This window comes from Hypomesus transpacificus, chromosome 1, assembly GCF_021917145.1.
Source record: "Hypomesus transpacificus isolate Combined female chromosome 1, fHypTra1, whole genome shotgun sequence".
NCBI classification, from domain to species: Eukaryota; Metazoa; Chordata; class Actinopteri; order Osmeriformes; family Osmeridae; genus Hypomesus; species Hypomesus transpacificus.
In genome coordinates this window covers 11,279,346-11,297,581 of record NC_061060.1, presented here as the reverse complement: position 1 = coordinate 11,297,581, position 18,236 = coordinate 11,279,346, and the positions used below count along the sequence as shown (strand labels likewise).

General features: G+C 41.9%; 1 protein-coding gene across 1 annotated transcript in view; it reads left to right on the top strand.

Annotated features, from left to right (window-relative positions):
* The window catches only part of LOC124480417 (glutamate receptor 3), a 92,503-nt gene that overhangs the window by 32,665 nt on the left and 41,602 nt on the right, over positions 1–18,236 (top strand). Inside the window, exon 5 of the mRNA XM_047039747.1 lies at positions 11,741–11,928. Coding sequence (XP_046895703.1) covers positions 11,741–11,928 — 188 coding nt within the window. The remainder of the gene's footprint in view (positions 1–11,740; positions 11,929–18,236) is intronic.

Genomic DNA, 18,236 nt, shown 5'->3' with positions numbered 1-18,236 from the left:
CAGCGTTTCAACTAAAAAGAAAGAAATCAGCAGTTCACTTCCACACAACCTTTTTATTCAGTCAGTAGACTCGATTAATTACCAGTCCCCTACATGCATTAGACTGCTATATTGGCTGTGCAGAGATAGCTTTTAGGCTTTAGTGCTTTCATCTAAAGAGGGCCAGCCTGCAGGTTCAACCTGATGTTCCAGCCTGGATTTAAGGTACATTTGCGGCCAAGGTTGAGTGTGTGTGTGTGTGTGTGTGTGTGTGTGTGTGGGGGGGGGGGGGGTGGAGGTGTGTCAAAGTGTCTTGAAAGCAAAGGTTATGACTCAGGTTATGAATCTTAATGAAGAGAGCTGCATTTGATTAGTGTTGATTGGCCTGAATAAAAGGCCTACATTTGACAGAAATCAGGGATATTATGAAGAAGATTGTGTCTTTTTGTGTGTCTGTGTGTGTATGTGTGCTGTAGGGGTGGGGGACAAATCGATTCGCATTTGAATCGTGGTTCAGTCTTCTAGCGATTCATATTGATTCACAAATTATTTATTATTTTTTCATTTTGTTTTTTATATATATATATAACAATGAGTTTACTAAACTGCTAGAAAAACAATAAATTTCAAGGTTTTGATGCATTGGGATTTTTTCTTCTTCAATACTTAACTGCCTACCACAGTCAAACAGAAACAAGTAACACTAAACAGCAAACCCGAATCAAATGTAAGCATGTATTGAATCAAAATTTGATTACAAATCGTGAATCGAAACAATCGTGATTCGATTTTTAATCGAATTGTGACCCCAAGAATGGATTAGAATCGAGAGGTACCAAAAAATTTCCACCCCTAGTGTGCTGTATGTTCATGTGTGAGTCTTTGTGTCCCTGTGTGTGTGTGTGTGTGTGTGTGTGGCAGAGTGAGATGGATCCTGGCCTTTGTGTTGCGTCAGTCAGGTATGGGCAGATAATTGTGGGACCAGGTCTACAGAGGGGGATGATTACAGGGCTTATTGTCTCTCCCAGGCACAATCAACCCTGATTCAGCACTCTAACCTTCACTTGATTTATGAGGCTCTCTATTTCAAACACTTTCCCCCTTCCACCTTCCTTTTCTCTCAGATGCTGCCCACTCTCTCTCTCTCTCTCTCTCTCTCTCTCTCTCTCTCTCTCTCTCTCTCTCTTTTCCTATCTTTACCCTGACATGTGTTATCGTTCTCTCACTCTCATCTCTCTCTCTCTTTCGTTCTCTTTCATTCGTTCTCTCTCTTTCCTTCAGTTTTTCTACAACTTTTCCATCTCTGTAAAATGTTTCTTGCTATCCACCAAGCCCACTTGTCCCTCTCTCTTTCCCTCTGCCTCCACCTTTCTCTCTCAATTTTTTGTGTGTGAGCTTTTCTGTCCGAAACAAAGCCAATTTGGCTTCAACTGTGAAAAATAAAAATTCCCAGACATACGTAATAAACAGTGAGAGAAAAGGAAGGAGGGAGGGAAAGTGATAGAGACTGATCTGCTAGCCTCCTCCGATGGTGTGAAAGCTCTCTTTGGTTTTCCTTTCACATTTTGTGAATGGCAGTCTGAAGAGAACGGTGGTAGTGACATTTCTGGGTGAGACCGGAGCAGGACTCCATTTAGTTGTGTGATTGCTGCAAAGAAACTCAAGATGTGTGTGTGTGTGTTTGTGCATGTGTGTGTTTGCATGTCAACTGATCCCAAATGACGCTGTGTCCTTGGGCAAGGCACTTCACCCTACTTGCCTCGGGGGGAATGTCCCTGTACTTAATGTAAGTCGCTCTGGATAAGAGCGTCTGCTAAATGACTAAATGTTGACTTAATCCAGAATGTATCACATTTTGAAGCCAAGCTACCATTCTGAAACAGTATTACAGGGCTGTGTGTTTCACACACTTCGGCAAACTACTGTTTCTGTGAGGTTATTTTTCCTTCACTTCTTTCCATCAGTGTACAGCACCACCACAGAGCCAGTCAGTTTGCAATCTTTCTGTCTAAATGTTGGTTATGTTCACAATCCATGACTGAATAAGAGGTTTGCTGTTACACACACCACCACACATGCCCACACGCACATGTAGTATTGATTCAAGTCTGTTTAGTAATTCGAGAAATAGGTTTTAGTCTCATCAGACCTTGTGAAGTCAAAATTGTTATGAAATGTTTAAATGTTATCGATCATCGCAACTCGGATACTTTACTGTACATCAACCCATATGTTTGAATGCTCCATCTGAAATAATGAGCTCCTTACAGTAAGTGCGTGGTAAATGCAAAGTACTTTTTAGACCTCTCTGTGATCCCTGGAGCGTGCGCTAGCTGAAACAACATCCCTCAATATTGCATGGCCTGGGCTGTAGGCTCTGATTATGGGTGATGTGTGTCAAGATTAATCCAGCCATCGCTGGCCTTTATCGACTAAAAGCTTTTTATCCAAGTAAATAAAAGAGTGGAAGCAAAGTCCTCTGTCTGCCAGTGTCGACCTTCAGCAGCGACAGTCCTGATTATGCCAATCGCGGCTGCAGGTCTCTTGAGTGCTGTAATGACTCTGCTCTGTCCAAACACCTGCTTTGAAACAAGGTGCCGTCTCCGATAGTCATACCTAAGTATGGTTCTGTTCCACTTACAGTACTGTATGTTGGTGACATGCTGTAAATAATTCCATGTGCTATTTACACACCATTTGTACCTTTTCATCAGCTTTGGAAACCTACTGTAAGAGTGAAAAGTTCTAGAACATTTAGTTCCATCGTAAGAGTTTTGCAATGTATGAAATGAAAGCACCAAGTCATGAATTTAAGAAAATATAGATTATCAATCTATTTGAATACTTTTTTACTATTAAACTAATGTGGATTAGTTTAGAGCTACTCAGAATTTTCTATGGTTGCAGAAGTCTAACTGAACAGTAGGAATGATAGCTGGTAGCCTGCAGGTTATTGGGGTCATCCTGTACCCTCTCAGCCACCTGCAGTCCAGCTTTCTGATCAAGTCAAATCAAATTATATTTGCGCAACTCTTTTTACAAGCTATGTCATAGATGGCTTCACATACGCCCATAGAACTGCACCCAAACCAACTAAAACCCTCAACGATGACAAGCAGAAACTCCCAAGAAAACTCAGAGAAAAAATGAAAGAAACCTTGAGAGGAGCAATCTAGTGAGGAAGCTCCTCCTCTAGAGATGGTGGTGATTCTAATCAGCAGTAACACCTCTGCTCCCCCTCATTCTAATGAGGGGGAGCAGAGGTTGTTGCTGTTAACATCTTTCCCCGTCCTTCAAACACCCTACCAACCTGTGGCTAAGTCTCCTGTCTCTGGGTAGAGATAGTATATATATGTGTGCAGAGTACGGGACTGTGCTAGCACCTCATAACAGAATCTGGTATAGACTCATAATACCCTCCAGCACGCTGTAAAGCTACCAACTTTAGTTTTAGAAGACAGGTTGAATTTAATGTGCTATACCCAACAGGGTTCTTGAAAGAACAACATTTAGTTATTATTTTGATTCACATCAACAATGTTCAATGAGCCAGAGAGCCAATACAGACTTGATCCAGTAAATCTTTATTTTTTATTTATATTCTTTTTGTCTTGCCCCCTCATCACCCGACATATCTAAATGAAGATCCATTGGTTTACCATCAAACACAAACTGTTATCTGCAGTCAGGGCCCTGTTTAGCTGTATCGCCTTTTAACTAGCTGGATTTAGGCTGGATGAGTTGGCAGCTGAGGAGGGCAGTAAGGGCCAACAGCTTTGTGAATGGGATTATACGATGACCACACATGTCCAGAGGCAGCTCTCCTCTTAGTTGCCAACAATCTGGAGAGAGAGAGAGAGAGAGAGAGAGAGAGGGAGAGAGAGAGGGAGATTGAGAGAGGGAGATTGAGAGTGAAAGAGGGTGGGGGTATTTATAGGGTGTAGAGTAACAGTAAAAGAGAAAGACGGAGAGAAGGAGAGATGGAGGGTGAAGGATGAGCCAGGGAAAGGCAGCTAGCTCAAGTAAACATCCATTCTCACTCTCTCTCTCTCACCCCCTCCCTTTCTTTCTCTCTCTCCTCCTCGCCCTCTCTCTTTCTTTTTCTCTCTCTCCCCCGAACAATCCCTCTAATTGGCTGTCCTGAGACGGTTGGTTTACTTTGTTCCTGCAATACTCTAACAAGACCTGCTTCCTGCTGAGTGCTCTCCCTCCCTGTCTCTCTCCCTGCACCCCACCCTGTCCGGCAGTTCCCATGGTGTCTCTGATGAGGAGCTGAAATTGGGTTTCTCCCAATTGCATGGTATTTGTTTCTCTGTAATCAGTTTATCAGATTAATCAATACTAATCAATCAAAGGAAGAAAACAATGATGGACATGATTGTCAAACTGGTTAAAGTGACAATACAATTTCTTGACAGGTCATGTGATTTGCGACATATATGATAGTCCGTCCATTTCAGAAGGTACTGTAGCTCCACCAGCCCACATTGATCTGTGTCATTAGCCAGCTGTTGGATGTTCATATGTTTGTCTTAGCATGAGCACATTAGAGGCTGCCCCACCCCTGTGTGCTCTACCACCTCTGTATCAGAGTGTTCAGCTTGTTGCCTTGCAGCTCAAGGGACATCACACACGAAAGAATGGCACATCAGCTGCCCCTAGCTCCTTCTGCATGGACACACAAAAACACACACTGCGGTACAATACATCCTCTCACATCCTCACAGACCCACTAGACACACAAAACCTCTGTAGCAGTAGACTACCAATAGACTCACAATAGACCCAATATAGATAGACAATAGACCCCTCTGGCCTCGTATTGGTCTCTGTTAACTGGAGCTGGGTTACAGCCATAATACCACCTCTCCCTCACTGGCTCTAGCAACCATGAAATTGCAGCTCCTAGCATTCTGCCTTTCTTTCATTATAGCGTTATACAAGTCAGACTGTCCTGCCCTTTGCTGCTAGCAGCAGGCATGGGGGTTGATTGCTTTGATGTTACTGTATGTTGCAGGGCCACTCAGTCAATTTGTTCAGCGCCAAACTACAAATGGGAAAAAGGCCATGTTTTTTTTTGCTGCTGTTGTTTTGTTTTCTTTGATTCAAGAGGTAAACATGGGACAAAAATATATACTTTTATAATCTGTAGTGCGCTTTTGTTTCTTGTTCAGGTTCTAACCCTGTAGGCATTTTTTGCAATAAGTGGTTCTCGTGTTAGGCTCTCTTCTCTCTCCTCTCCTCTCTTTTCCCCTACTCCTAATAGTTTCTCCCCTCTCTTCTCTTGTTCTTCTCTCCCTTCTTTACACTCCTCTCATTTGCATGTGTGCTCTTTTAAAGATACGCTTTGCTGGACTCTGCTTGTGTATGATTGAACATTTGCTGTCTCTGTGATTAGAACCCCGCTCACTTTAGGAATGTTTTGGTTAAACCGTGAACCCAACATCAAAGGCTTAGACACACACACAAACAAACACATGTCCTACTGCCTTTAGGTAAAAAGCACGGAATCTTGTACTGCCAGTGGGAAGAGAGTTCTGAAGAATGAACTGGAGCTTTACAGAGAGATGATGTAGCTGCCTTGACCCACTCAGCTACCCTGTACCTACTAACTGGTTCAGATTTTTATTTGTTGTTCTGTTGCTATTGGGTGCTGCTGTTCGTTTCTATTTCAGTGTTTTTCATCCTAGATCTGGTTAGGGGTTTAAGAATGTTGTCATAATCTTCCAGACTGTATCTTGTTGCCTTGGAAGTGCATTTGAATTACATTATTTGTAGAAGATATGCCATGTAAATTTGTCATCTCAATGTTTGATCGATTGATTGTTCCTCTTGAGGTTCAGACACAGTCTGGAAGTCTCTGAAGAACTGACAGCCAAATCACCAGAACCATGCAACTGAGCCACTTAATCAGCTTTACCAGCTCTACTGTTCGATCTGCAGTGCAGACACACACACACACACATACAGCCCAGAAGTAAACACTCATTAGCACTGTAGTATTATTTATGTTTACCGTGCCTGGTAGCTGTGATGTGGTTCCTTTGTAATGTTGCAAGTAAGAATTACCGTTCCTTGACCACTGAAATGCTGTAGAACTATGCACTTCTGAGCCTTAATCTTTTTCTTAATCTTTGGAGGTTGCTGCACAAGCCCAACTGCACAAGCCCAAAACAAAACAATATAAAAATAAAGTGTGAAGGCTTTTATTTTGAAAACAATGGACGCGAGATTAAATATATTCATGGTGCACACGTAATTCTTATAAGACGTGTTTTGTATCAACTTGTATGTGTATTTCTATGAGGATGTCATGATTGTGGGTTGAACTCTTAGTGGCGTGCCTGACATGTCCTCACCCATCCTGTTTGTGGAGCCAATTTGTTTTTCTCATTTAGCTATTTAACCTGGAACAGCTGTGAGATGAGAAGAGACGCAGAGGAAGAAAAAGAGAATGAGAGAGGCAGGACAGACCGTTCTGGCCTAGTTCATGTTCTACTCTCTTATGACCACTCTCGTCATTTACTGTATACTTATGGTACATAATAATATTAGGTACTATTTCTTGGTTTTGTTTTCAAACGGCCGATCACTCAATGATGTAGCTTTGTCAATTATGTCAATAACACTATTGACAGAGAAAGCGAGAGACAAACAGAGAGAGGACAGAAACGAGAGAGAAGGATGGAGGGCATTTGGGTGTGTGTTTGCGTGCACCATGAACTTCCGACACTTGACATTGTTTTAAAATCTGGCTATTACAGACTGATGAACAATGAGGTGAATGATCAGAAAGAGCTGCCTTGTGCGTTTGTGTGCATGAGCACATACGCATGCGGAAATGTGTCTTTGGGGTCCAGGTTCAGCAGGGATTTATAGATGCTGATAAGGAAATCTTGTTGTTGTCTTCTAGAATTTATGTAGTTGACTGTATTACATTTTCAGAAGCTAGGCAGCTGCATGGCTCTCTCCTTGTGAGGAGGTAAGCAGGATATATAGTCTGTCTCTCTCTAAGGAAATAAAGCTGAGTTGCTCCGTCAGATGTGTGAGTGAGGAAGTGTGTGTGTGTGTGTGTATTTCTCCCTCGCTGGACTGGCAGGGTGAGGTCCCTGATCAGCTAATGGTGTAGATGGCCAGCGGCCCGAGAGAGAGCGAGAGAATGAGATCAAGAGAGGGAGAGTGTGTGTGTGTGTGTGTGTGTGAGAGAGAGAGAGTGCAGAGAGATAGCAAAGAGAAAAGGAGACAGAGAGTGTGCTATAAATCGGGCCTGGCAAGGACAAGGCCTTATCACTAATGATTTACCATGGATGGCAATGCAAATTCTGCCGGTGAAGCGTTGAACGGCCCATATTTAACTTTCAATGTCAATTAGGGCCAAGCGGCTGTGACAGTAGCGTGGGCTGGCTGCGGGGGCGGAGACACACCCTGATTCCTCTGATCGCTTGTTTGATTTGCTCAACTCCGTTCTGGATGAGGAAGTAGCTGGCAGATTCCCTCCTGCCTTCACTCAGCCTAAAACCCTCTGTCTTCTCCGACACCTACAAAGAAATGACTTTTCACAATAAAATAGAGAAAAGGGAAGAAAGTGCTGATCCAATTCAGCAGAGAATATTTACCAGGGAGCCGATTATCATCACTTAATTTCCATACAAATGTAAAACTAGGCAGGCATAGACATCTCTGAATCTTAAAGGAATCCAATTGTTCCCACATACAGATATAGGCCTGGCTCAGAGATAGAAAGCCGACAATTCAGCACTTTCAAAATAAAGCCCCAAGCCCCCCCACCCCACCCTCCAAACCACCCCTCCAAACCACCACCACACTTGTGATCCTAATCAGACTGGAAAACTTTTATTTTGGTTGTTTCACATTAGTGGTACAATGGCAGCTGTAATCTGAGGCCTTGCTCATAGCTCAGTACCAAGAAACAACTGAGGTAATTGAAAAGGATAGCAAATATGAATGTGTTGGGATTAAAGTGGACTGTTTCTCTCTGTCTTTTTTCCTTCTCTCTGTCTCTCTCTCTCTCTCTCCCTGTCTTTCGTTCTAACTCCCGGGACCTGATTATTTTGGTGCCACTTCTGAGCTGCCCACATTTTCAGAGCTTTGCTGCGTGAAGATTTAAATTATATCTGCTCTCTCAAACTGCCAAACTTTCACACAGCTTTAGTAATCACAGCACATAAATATATACTTTGGCAACTACAAATGTACTGGGAAAAGATCTCTGTTCTCAACAGAAATATCCATTGTGAAATTCTGAAGTTTATTGATACCCTTGATAAAGATATTTCCACCTCAAGAATTATGTTGACAAATCTCTTGAGTGTGATTGGCTTTACTCCTTCTCATCTCAGTCTTAACTAATGGAGAATAGTGAAGTACATACAGTGCCCTCCAAAAGTATTGGAACAGTGAGGCCAATTCCTTTATTTTTGCTGTAGACTGAAAACATTTGGGCTTGACATCAAACGATGAATGTGAAACCAGAGATCAATGTTTCAGCTTTTATTTCCAGGTATTTACATCAGGATCTGATGCACAAATTAGAAAATATCACCTTTTTGTTCGAACCCACCCATTTGTCACGTGAGCAAAAGTATTGGAACATGTGACTGACAGGTGTGTTTTGTTGCCCAGGTGTGTCCTATTACATACATTATTCAATCAATAAATACCACTGAATGTCTACACTCAGGTTCAGATTGGGTAAGATAGGTTTTGTCTATGCAGACTGTATTCAGAGGTGAAAACAACATGAAAACCAGAGCGCTGTCTTTGGGTGAAAAACAAGCAATTGTGAGTCTTAGAGAAGATGGAAAATCAATCAGAGCCATTGCAGAAACATTGGCCATAGCCAGTACAACCATTTGGAATGTCCTGAAGAAGAAGAAAACTACTGGTGTACTAAGTAACAGACGTCGAACAGGTAGACCAAGGAAAACATCAGCAGTTGATGACAGAAACATTGTAAGAGCTGTAAAGAAAGACCCTAAAACAACTGTTAGTGAGATCAGCAACAACCTCCAGATGGCAGGAGTGAAGGTATCACTATCTACTGTTCGCAGAAGACTTCATGAACAAAAGTACAAGGGCTACACCAGAAGATGCAAACCACTCATTAGCAAGAAGAATAGGAAGGCCAGGCTGGAATTTGCCAAAAAGTACAGAGATGAACCTCAAAAATTCTGGGACAAAGTTTTATGGACTGATGAGACAAAGATTAACTTTTACCAAAGTGATGGAAAGGCTAAAGTTTGGAGAAAGAAAGGAACTGCTCATGATCCCAAACACACAAGCTCATCTGTGAAACACGGTGGAGGTAATGTCATGGCTTGGGCTTGCATGGCTTCTTCTGGGACGGGCTCATTAATCTTCATTGAGGATGTAACACATGATGGCAGCAGCAAAATGAACTCGGAAGTCTACAGAAACATTTTGTCTGCCAATTTAAGGAAAGATGCAACCAAACTGATTGGCAGAGCCTTCATCATGCAGCAAGATAACGACCCAAAACACACTGCCAAAACAACAAAGGAGTTCATCAGGGGCAAGAAATGGAAGGTATTAGACTGGCCAAGTCAATCTCCAGACTTAAACCCTATAGAGCATGCATTTTACCTGCTTAAGAGGAGACTGAAGGGAGGAACCCCACAAAACAAACAACAACTGAAAGAGGCTGCAGTGAAAGCCTGGGAAAGCATCAAAAAGGAAGAATGCAAAAGTTTGGTGACGTCAATGGGTCACAGACTTGCTGCAGTTATTGAAAGCAAAGGATTTGCAACTAAATATTAAGTCTTATTCACTTAAATATGTTTTAAGTATATCTGTTCCAATACTTTTGATCACATGACAAATGGGTGGATTCAAACAAAATGTGATATTTTCTTAGTTGTGCATCAGATCCTGATGTAAATACCTGGAAATAAAAGCTGAAACGTTGATCTCTAGTCTCACGTTCATTATTTGATGTCAAGCCCAAATGTTTTCAGTCTACAGCAAAAATAAAGGAATTCGCCTCACTGTTCCAATACTTTTGGAGGGCACTGTATACTCTTCAGTATCATGGGCAGTGACTGGCCATGCAGCAGTTTTGTAAGCTTTCATTGGGCGTTCTGACAAAGAACTATACAAAATTCAAACATCCTGCTTTATGCAGCTATGATGTAGAGGAGGTTCATGTTTAGATGTTTATCTATGAGAGATGCCTTAGCTGTGTCTGCGTGTCTCTGGGAGTGCAGGTGTGTGTGTCTTCAACATGGGGCCAGTTGCATAAAAATGGATGGTTACGTCCTTTTATTCGACATGCCCATTCTGTCTCCTGTTATCTGGAGCTAGCAGATACTGTATCCAAACTGGGTGTAGATTTCTTTTTTTATAATTGAGATGTGTTTTGGAGAGAAAGCAGCCATGCTCAAGTAACTGTCAATATTTTCACGGTATACCTGACTAGTGTGCTATAAGTCGGGATCCACAGCACATCGGCCTTCTCACAATGATGCCAGCCCCCCACTCTGCCTCTAACCTAGTGGCGGCAGGGAGGGGGGAGGGGGGGGACTGCACAGTCGATACTGGCCGTGCTGCGTTAGCAGCAGGCTGTCGGGTCATTTGGCTGGGGGCTCGAGGAGACGTGAGGCAGAGAGGGGAGGGGAAAGCCGCAGTCAGATATGTACATGCTGTCTGTGGTTTTTGTTGTCGGTCTCCACGCTGCTTTGTGTGCTGCCAGTGGCGTGTCTGCCGAGATAAGGCTGCAGGGAAGAGCAGCGGCTCTCTGGGAGACAATGAGACCCGCTGCCAACTGCTGTTCAGCACTGCAGCACGGCCCAATCTGCATATTTCCTAATGACGCTATCTTTATTTTCTTTGCCACGGTGTTAATCACGTAAGGAAATCTGCATTTTTCCCTGCTGCCCTGTGTCTTCACCAGGGAGATTACTGTAACAGTGGGATTCTGCAGTAATTGCAAGTTTATTTCTCTATAGGAGGGGTAGAGGAGAATTGACAATATGAACAATGTCAGCTGACACATAATGGAACGTCAAAACTCTCTGTGCCGATGTTTCTGAAGAAAAAATGATTATGTTGTCTGGGGCTTGATGCGACATGAGTTCTGGGGCATATCTTCATTAACCCAGCTCGTTCTCTTGCTCGGGCTATACATTAGGGCAAAGTTAATTATTTTCTTTTCAGAAATGCACAGTTCTTCCTATCATTGCTGTGACTGTGTTAGTCATTCTGCGGGACAGTTTGACCATAGTGTCACGAATAGGTCTGTTTAATGAAAATATTTCACATGTGAATTAATCATGAAAATGACTCTCACTGTCTAGAGGACTTTGCATATTTATGACTCTCACTGCCTCCCTTTCTCTCTCTGTCTTTCTCTGTGTCACTCTCTCCTCCCTCTCTTTTCCTCTCATTGTTTCTAATTGAGTTGGCTCAACTCTCCAAGGACAAGTGGGGCTGGAGATGTATTTCAGCCCTGTGTCAGAACGAACACGTGGTTAACTTAAACACACTGGATTAATGAAGCCAGGCACGATTACATCCCAGTGCTGTTTAATGCTGCCAATGCTGTTTCATTACCTGGAAACAGAAGGACTCTAACTTGTCTCTCTCTGTTCTGTGGTTAAACCGTCTGCTCGGTGCATAGGGACATCCACAGACACACACACACCATCTAGACAGAGTCTTTCTCAGAGCTGATGGAAGACCCTCCAGTCTGACATCTCTCTTTCTCTGGCTCTGCTCTCTCCAGGGTTCTCCATCCTACAAGCCATCATGGAGGCGGCGGTGGCCAACAACTGGCAGGTGACGGCCAGGTCAGTGGGCAGTATCACTGACGTGGCCGAATTCAAGCGCATCATCGAGGAGATGGACCGCCGCCAAGAGAAACGCTACGTCATCGACTGCGAGGTGGACCGGATCAACACCATCCTAGAACAGGTGAGGGAAGGAGAGGAGCAGGGGGAGGGCCAAGGAGCGTTGTGAGAGAATAGGGGGGAGGACTTGTTGGAGTGGCAGTCATATCTCTAGGGGATATTACAAAGTACACTCGTCACCACAAAGGAAAGATAATTAACTTGAAGAGTAGTGTTGTAGCATGTTTCCACCCTGCCCTCACGAACGCACAGCTCTGTTGTGTGTTTGTCTGTTTGCTGGGTGCTTCCTTGAAAGGCAATCAGACTCTCAGTCGGGTTCTGCTCATTGGCATTCAAATCTCTCGGTCTCTCTCACAAAATCCCACCTCAACCATTCTTAGGCACCAATGTTTTAATTATTTGTTTTTTATTACAGTCATAGTTTAATGCAGGTTTGCTTTAGTTGTAATTTACTGTCCATTGTCCTTTTGTCAATACATTTAAGAAAATCTGAGTATTTATTCTGTTACGGTTAAGCGTTAGTGGTTTTAAATAGGGTTGAGAGTATGCATTACAAATCACTTGTGAGACGTGTTAATGGCTGTAACTTTAATGGATTTTTTTTCTTCAGATTTACTACCAATAATGTGGTTGCCTAGGTTTTAATCTGGGTGTTAAAAACTGTGTGATGAAGTGGATTCTCCCAATAGATCTGCTGTTCTGTTAATGAAGTGCTTTTATTATAGAAGAATTTGTCTTTGTCCTCTTAATCTTTTTCTTTTCAAATGTGTCACACTGGGAAAAAGGCACAGGCCCTTGTCCTTAAGGGCACCACTGTGTAGACACACGCTCGCACACACGGGTTTCCATGGATATACAGTATGCACACACACAAACACACACACACTCATGCATGCAAAGACATGCACACACAAACAGAAACTGATTTGTGAGCCAAATAGATACTATACCACAGCAGTAAAAAATATATGAGTAGTAAAAGTTACTACTTTTACGACAACAACAATGTCTATTTTCAGCATAATGCAGACCGGACTGTGTCTCACACACACATACATGCTCACCGACACACACACACATACAAAAGTCTTGAATATGACGGCACTAACTGCCATAATGATTGATCGTACATCAATATGCTGCAATGCAGACTAATGAAGGGTTTAGTGATCCTGACCTTACATCCTGGAGGAAAAAAATCATCCTCCCCGTCAGCCTGCCCAGCCTCACCTCTCTCTCACATCCAGCCTCACTTCTGTCCCCACCATTCATCCAGCCTCACTTCTCTGTCACCCTCCATCCAGTTTATAGAATTACAGAACCAATTGCTATAACTTCTTACAGAATACAATTCAACATAGTTGGTGTGCTTCTGTTTGTTTTGTATCCCCTTTCATGCCAGCACAGCAAATTTCGAAGAGTTCATGAACTCTCCTGCTGTTCAATGAACCCAATGAATTTTGCTATGAGTATGCTGCCACTTGGCAGACAGGCAGGTAGGCAGAGGAAACACAAACCTGATGTCCTCCCAGCTATTCCCCCAGACATAGGAGTAAAAACCATAATAAAAAACAACATTCCGACGGAAAGAAAAAGGATAAGGAGAAAGAGTAAAATGGGACACTTCCCCTTACAAAAGAAAAATATATTGCAGTATATTGGAAAATATCATGTGATATATTAGGCAATATATTCCCATATATGGGATTTTATATTTATATTTTCCAATACATATATTAATGATACATATATTATAGTGTATCATATATGATACACTATAATATATATTCATGTAATATATTGCAATTTTACATTTAGTCATTTAGCAGACGTTCTTATCCAGAGTACAATACATTGCAAACTATGCAAATGATTGCCACTTTCAATATATTGCAATATATTGAACATGAATATATAATATATATGTTTCTTATATAGTAGTGTAATAATTGGACTAATACGCTGTTCCTATTGGTCCAGAAGACGTTCTCAAAAGTCAATAAATCCGTTTATTGACCTCCCGAATGTTCGCAGAGGTCAATAAACGTTTTTAACCAACCAGACAGTTGTTCTGTTCAGTTGTTGATATGTTGCCTTGAAGATGTAGTGACGTCACCAGTGCAAGTGCAGCTGATTGCTCTGACAACATGGCGTCTGCTCCAGATTCGACGTGTTTGATTGGGATCTTCCCACGTATTGTTGTAGTATATAAGAAACCAAATGTTTACTCCTCGACAGGTCAACAAACGCTTTGTCGCCTCGATTTGTTAAAACGATTTGTTTGTAAACCTCGACCTACGGTCTCAGTTAACCAACGTTTTAACAAATCTCGGTTTACAAAGGCGCTTGCAGACCTGTCGAGGAGTAAACATTTGCTGTTCATATTTACATTACATTTACATTTAGTTATTTAGCAGACGCTCTTATCCAGAGCGACTTACAGTAAGTACAGGGACATTCCCCCGAGGCAAGTAGGGTGAAGTGCCTTGCCCAAGGACACAACGTCATTTGGCTCAGCCGGGAATCGAACTGGCGACCTTCAGATTACTAGCCCGATTACTAGCCCGATTCCCTAACCGCTATATATGTACATATATATTGTACAATGTATGTGTACATATATGAGAACATGCACATACAATGTGTGTAATTATATGGTGATATTTACATTTAGTCATTTAGCAGACGCTCTTATCCAGAGCAACTTAAGGTAAGTTACAAAGTACAAGGACATTCCCCGAGGCAAGTAGAATGAAGTAGCCTACATTGACTAAGGACACAGCGTAATTTTAACACTGTTCGGAATTGAACCGGCAACCTTCTAATCAATTTCAGATGGAATCGCAATTCAAACAGTACCATCTGCTAACTGAAAATATGCCCCCAAAAAACGTAAATAAGATTGATATTTATTTAGGGGGAAATGGCTAATTCAAAAGAAGTTTGCTGGAAGCGGTCATTATCAGTATTTACTGATGGTGACAATGTTACATACTAACTACTTACTAACCTCGACCGTTTGGTCATGCCGGGAAATATAAAACTGAGGCTGGAACGTATCGACCTCGCTATCGCTCGGCTATGATACGGCAAAGCCGAGGTTTGATATTTCCCGGCATGACCGAACGGTCGAGGTTACTAAGTAGTTTATTATATGGCATTTTTAGCTACTTTTCATTTTGTAAACGAAAATAAATGGTACCTCTAGGCGAATTGTAGCTAGCTCTCAAGTCTTCTCATGGTGTGTTTCATGTGTTGCCTAGCAACTCATTACTTTTGATAGAAAGCGGACAACATGGTGCTGCTAAAATGGCTTTAATTTCAACTCAAGACGCACTTGTTCCGGGAGTAGAACGGAATGGTTCGCTGAACCCAACGCTAGTTTCCTGAAGGATCACAATGACTCTTGCTTAGACTGTTGCTCTTGTTGGTTAGTGGTAGCTGATTTAAACTGTTGTATTCTATTTTAGTTAATCCTATTTTTATTGCTTTCCTACAGGTACACTTGCACTTAGAGATTCATGTTGTGTAATTGTAACTTGCTTAACTACATGCTCTTATGGTTTCTTCCCCTTAGCACTTATTTTTTGGTTGTTCACAATGTGTACTTCTTGTTTTTGGCTACCCGCAATGCTTTGGGGCTATCTTGTTGTTATTTTCAGTGACCTATGCACTTTGTAAAGCTCTCTCTTGGAAGTCGCTTTGGATAAAAGCGTTTGCTAAACGAATAATTGTAAATGTAAACAAAATAACGACTCAAGTGATTCAAAGAGTCTAGTCTTCATCCTCACTTTCGATGACAAATCTTTTCAGCATCATCTGGATAGTAAAATTCCGCAGCTGACTTTTGAAGATGATGTCAGAGGGCAATAAGAATACTTATGAGACCGCGGTCAATGCGCGGCTGGCATGACTACCCATTAGCCAATCAGAAAGCTCGTACCGTCGTTGCCATATAATAAATGTACTTACGGTACGTATTATGTACATATATTTCCATAACATTTTACATATATATATAAAATAATATTCTACCATATATTAAACATACATGTGACACTATATCTTTACATATATTACCCATACATTTTCCCATATACAGCCGCATACATTATGGTGGTTATTTACAAATACATAATTGCATATATATTGGGATATATAAACACATATTATATATTCATGTTCAATATATTGCAATATATTGAAAGCGGCAATAATTTGTATATTTTGCAATGTATTGCAATGTATTACATTAACATATATTATAGTGTATAATATATGTATCATCAATATATTATCCCATGTATTTCCATATATAATTTATTGGAAAATGTTATAGAAAATAATATATTACAATATATTACGATATATTTCAAGTTATATATTGGTGAATATATTTTTCTTCCGTGAGGGAAGGCTCTGGGGATTTTGTTTGAACAACACTGTGCTGACTCTGGAGGCTGGGAGGGCGGCCATGTTGGAGAGGCTCCAAATATGTCTTTCGGCTTTCTCAGTTGAGGGTCCGCTATTCTCTCCTCAAAAACGCCAGGCTGTCTGGGGCCTGTCTTCTATGGGTCCTGTCTGTGTCTAGGACCGAGCACATGTATGTACTGTAAACCACACAGATGGGTGTGTTTTCATTGATAAAAAGTGGGAGACAGGGAAAGAAAAATAAATACATAAGGGGAGGATAGAGAGTGGATGTGAATGGAAGAGGTGAAAGCCTCTGGGAGAGACCAGGCAGGATCGGAGGGAGAGAGCATTGCCTTTAAAGACCAAAGGATGTTTGTTTGTTTGTTTAACAAATCTTTGCTGACTGAGTGAAATACTTGCAGACCATCTCTGAATGTATATATTCAATTTGATTCTGTCTCCTCTCTATGATAACTAAAACCCAACCTCGTTTACTTGAGTTTGTGCTACTGACTTACCCAAGACTCTATTTAGCAAATCGAGTGTTGACAACCTTGATGCCATCTGCAAAAGTCCCTAAGAAGGTACTGTACATGACAGGTCTGGCAAAACCCAACGAACACTGATTGATGTTTTTTTGTTTAAAGACACCTGTACAACATTTGTCTCAACAAGTCTAAAATTACCGTATATATAATGCTATAGAAAATCTTTATTTCCCAGTCAAAGATCTCAGATTACTCTGATCCTTTTAATAAAGATGTCGAGAAGGAGAGAAAGAGAATGATATGGCAAAGGAGAATTGGAGAGGAGAAAGAAGAAGGAACTGTAAGGGTGAGCGGCCATCTTGACCAAACTACGGAGAGAAGAGAGAGTGAGAGCATGATTTAAAGATGGCTAAATGAGGATTAAGAAGATGTTACCTTTTATATCAACCCTGGTACTCTGTCCTCTCTTCAAGTCAGATGATTGTCATTGAGAGAGAGATTAACATAGAAAGAGAAATAGATAAAAATAGAAAAGAGCGAGCGAGGACAGGCTTGTGGAATCCCTGGCGTGCTCCCAAAGAACAGTTACTATCCGGGTGACAGAATTAAATAGGGCTTAAGGCTTTATCATTAAAAAGGAAGTCACCTATGAACTTCCTGTACTTATGGAGGGGCTAAGAACTGCGATCTCACACTTTCTTTCATTAAGATGGTCTATTGAATTGATTCTGCCATGCAGTACACTATTCCTCCCCTTTTCTCCTCTCCCCTCTCCTCCACTCTTTCGCTCCCCTCCCCTCTCCTTCCCTCCTCCCATCCTCCTCTCCTCTATACCCTTCCATTCCTCCTCCCCTCTCATCTACTCCCCTCTCTTCCCCCTTTTCCCCTCACCTCCTTGAGAAGCAGCAGTTACATTGAATGTTTCTTTTTTGTCATATTTTCTTGCAAGCCGTAGGTACGGTAGTCCCTCCATAATCGTTTAGAGCCAATTTTCTGTATTTATACCACCAAAGGAAACCCTAGCTGTTTGTTGGAGGTGTCGAGAGCTGGCGTTCCTTCCCCCAGAGAGATCCAGTGACAAACTGCTCCACACTTTACAGGAAGGACAGATATAATGGGTTGAGTATGAGTTGGGTGTTTCGACAATGCTCAGTTTTTGGAAGAGAGCCACAACTTATTCTCTCATCCACAAGGGGATAAATCCAGCCTGTCAAGTAAAGCGGCTGAGAGAGGAGTCAGCGAAGGTAGAGAAGAGAGGGAGAGGGAAGAGGTGTAAGGAGAGAGGGAAGAGGAGATGTGTAAGGAGAGGAAAGAACAAGTGTAGAGGAGAGGTGTAAGGAGAGGAAAGAACAAGGAGTAGTGTAAGGAGAGGAGATGAGAGGAGGAGAGAAGGAAGAGGAGAGGTCTAAGGAGAGGAAAGGAGAAGAGAAAAACAGAGCGAGAGCAGAGAGCGCGGGTAAGAGGGGTGGGA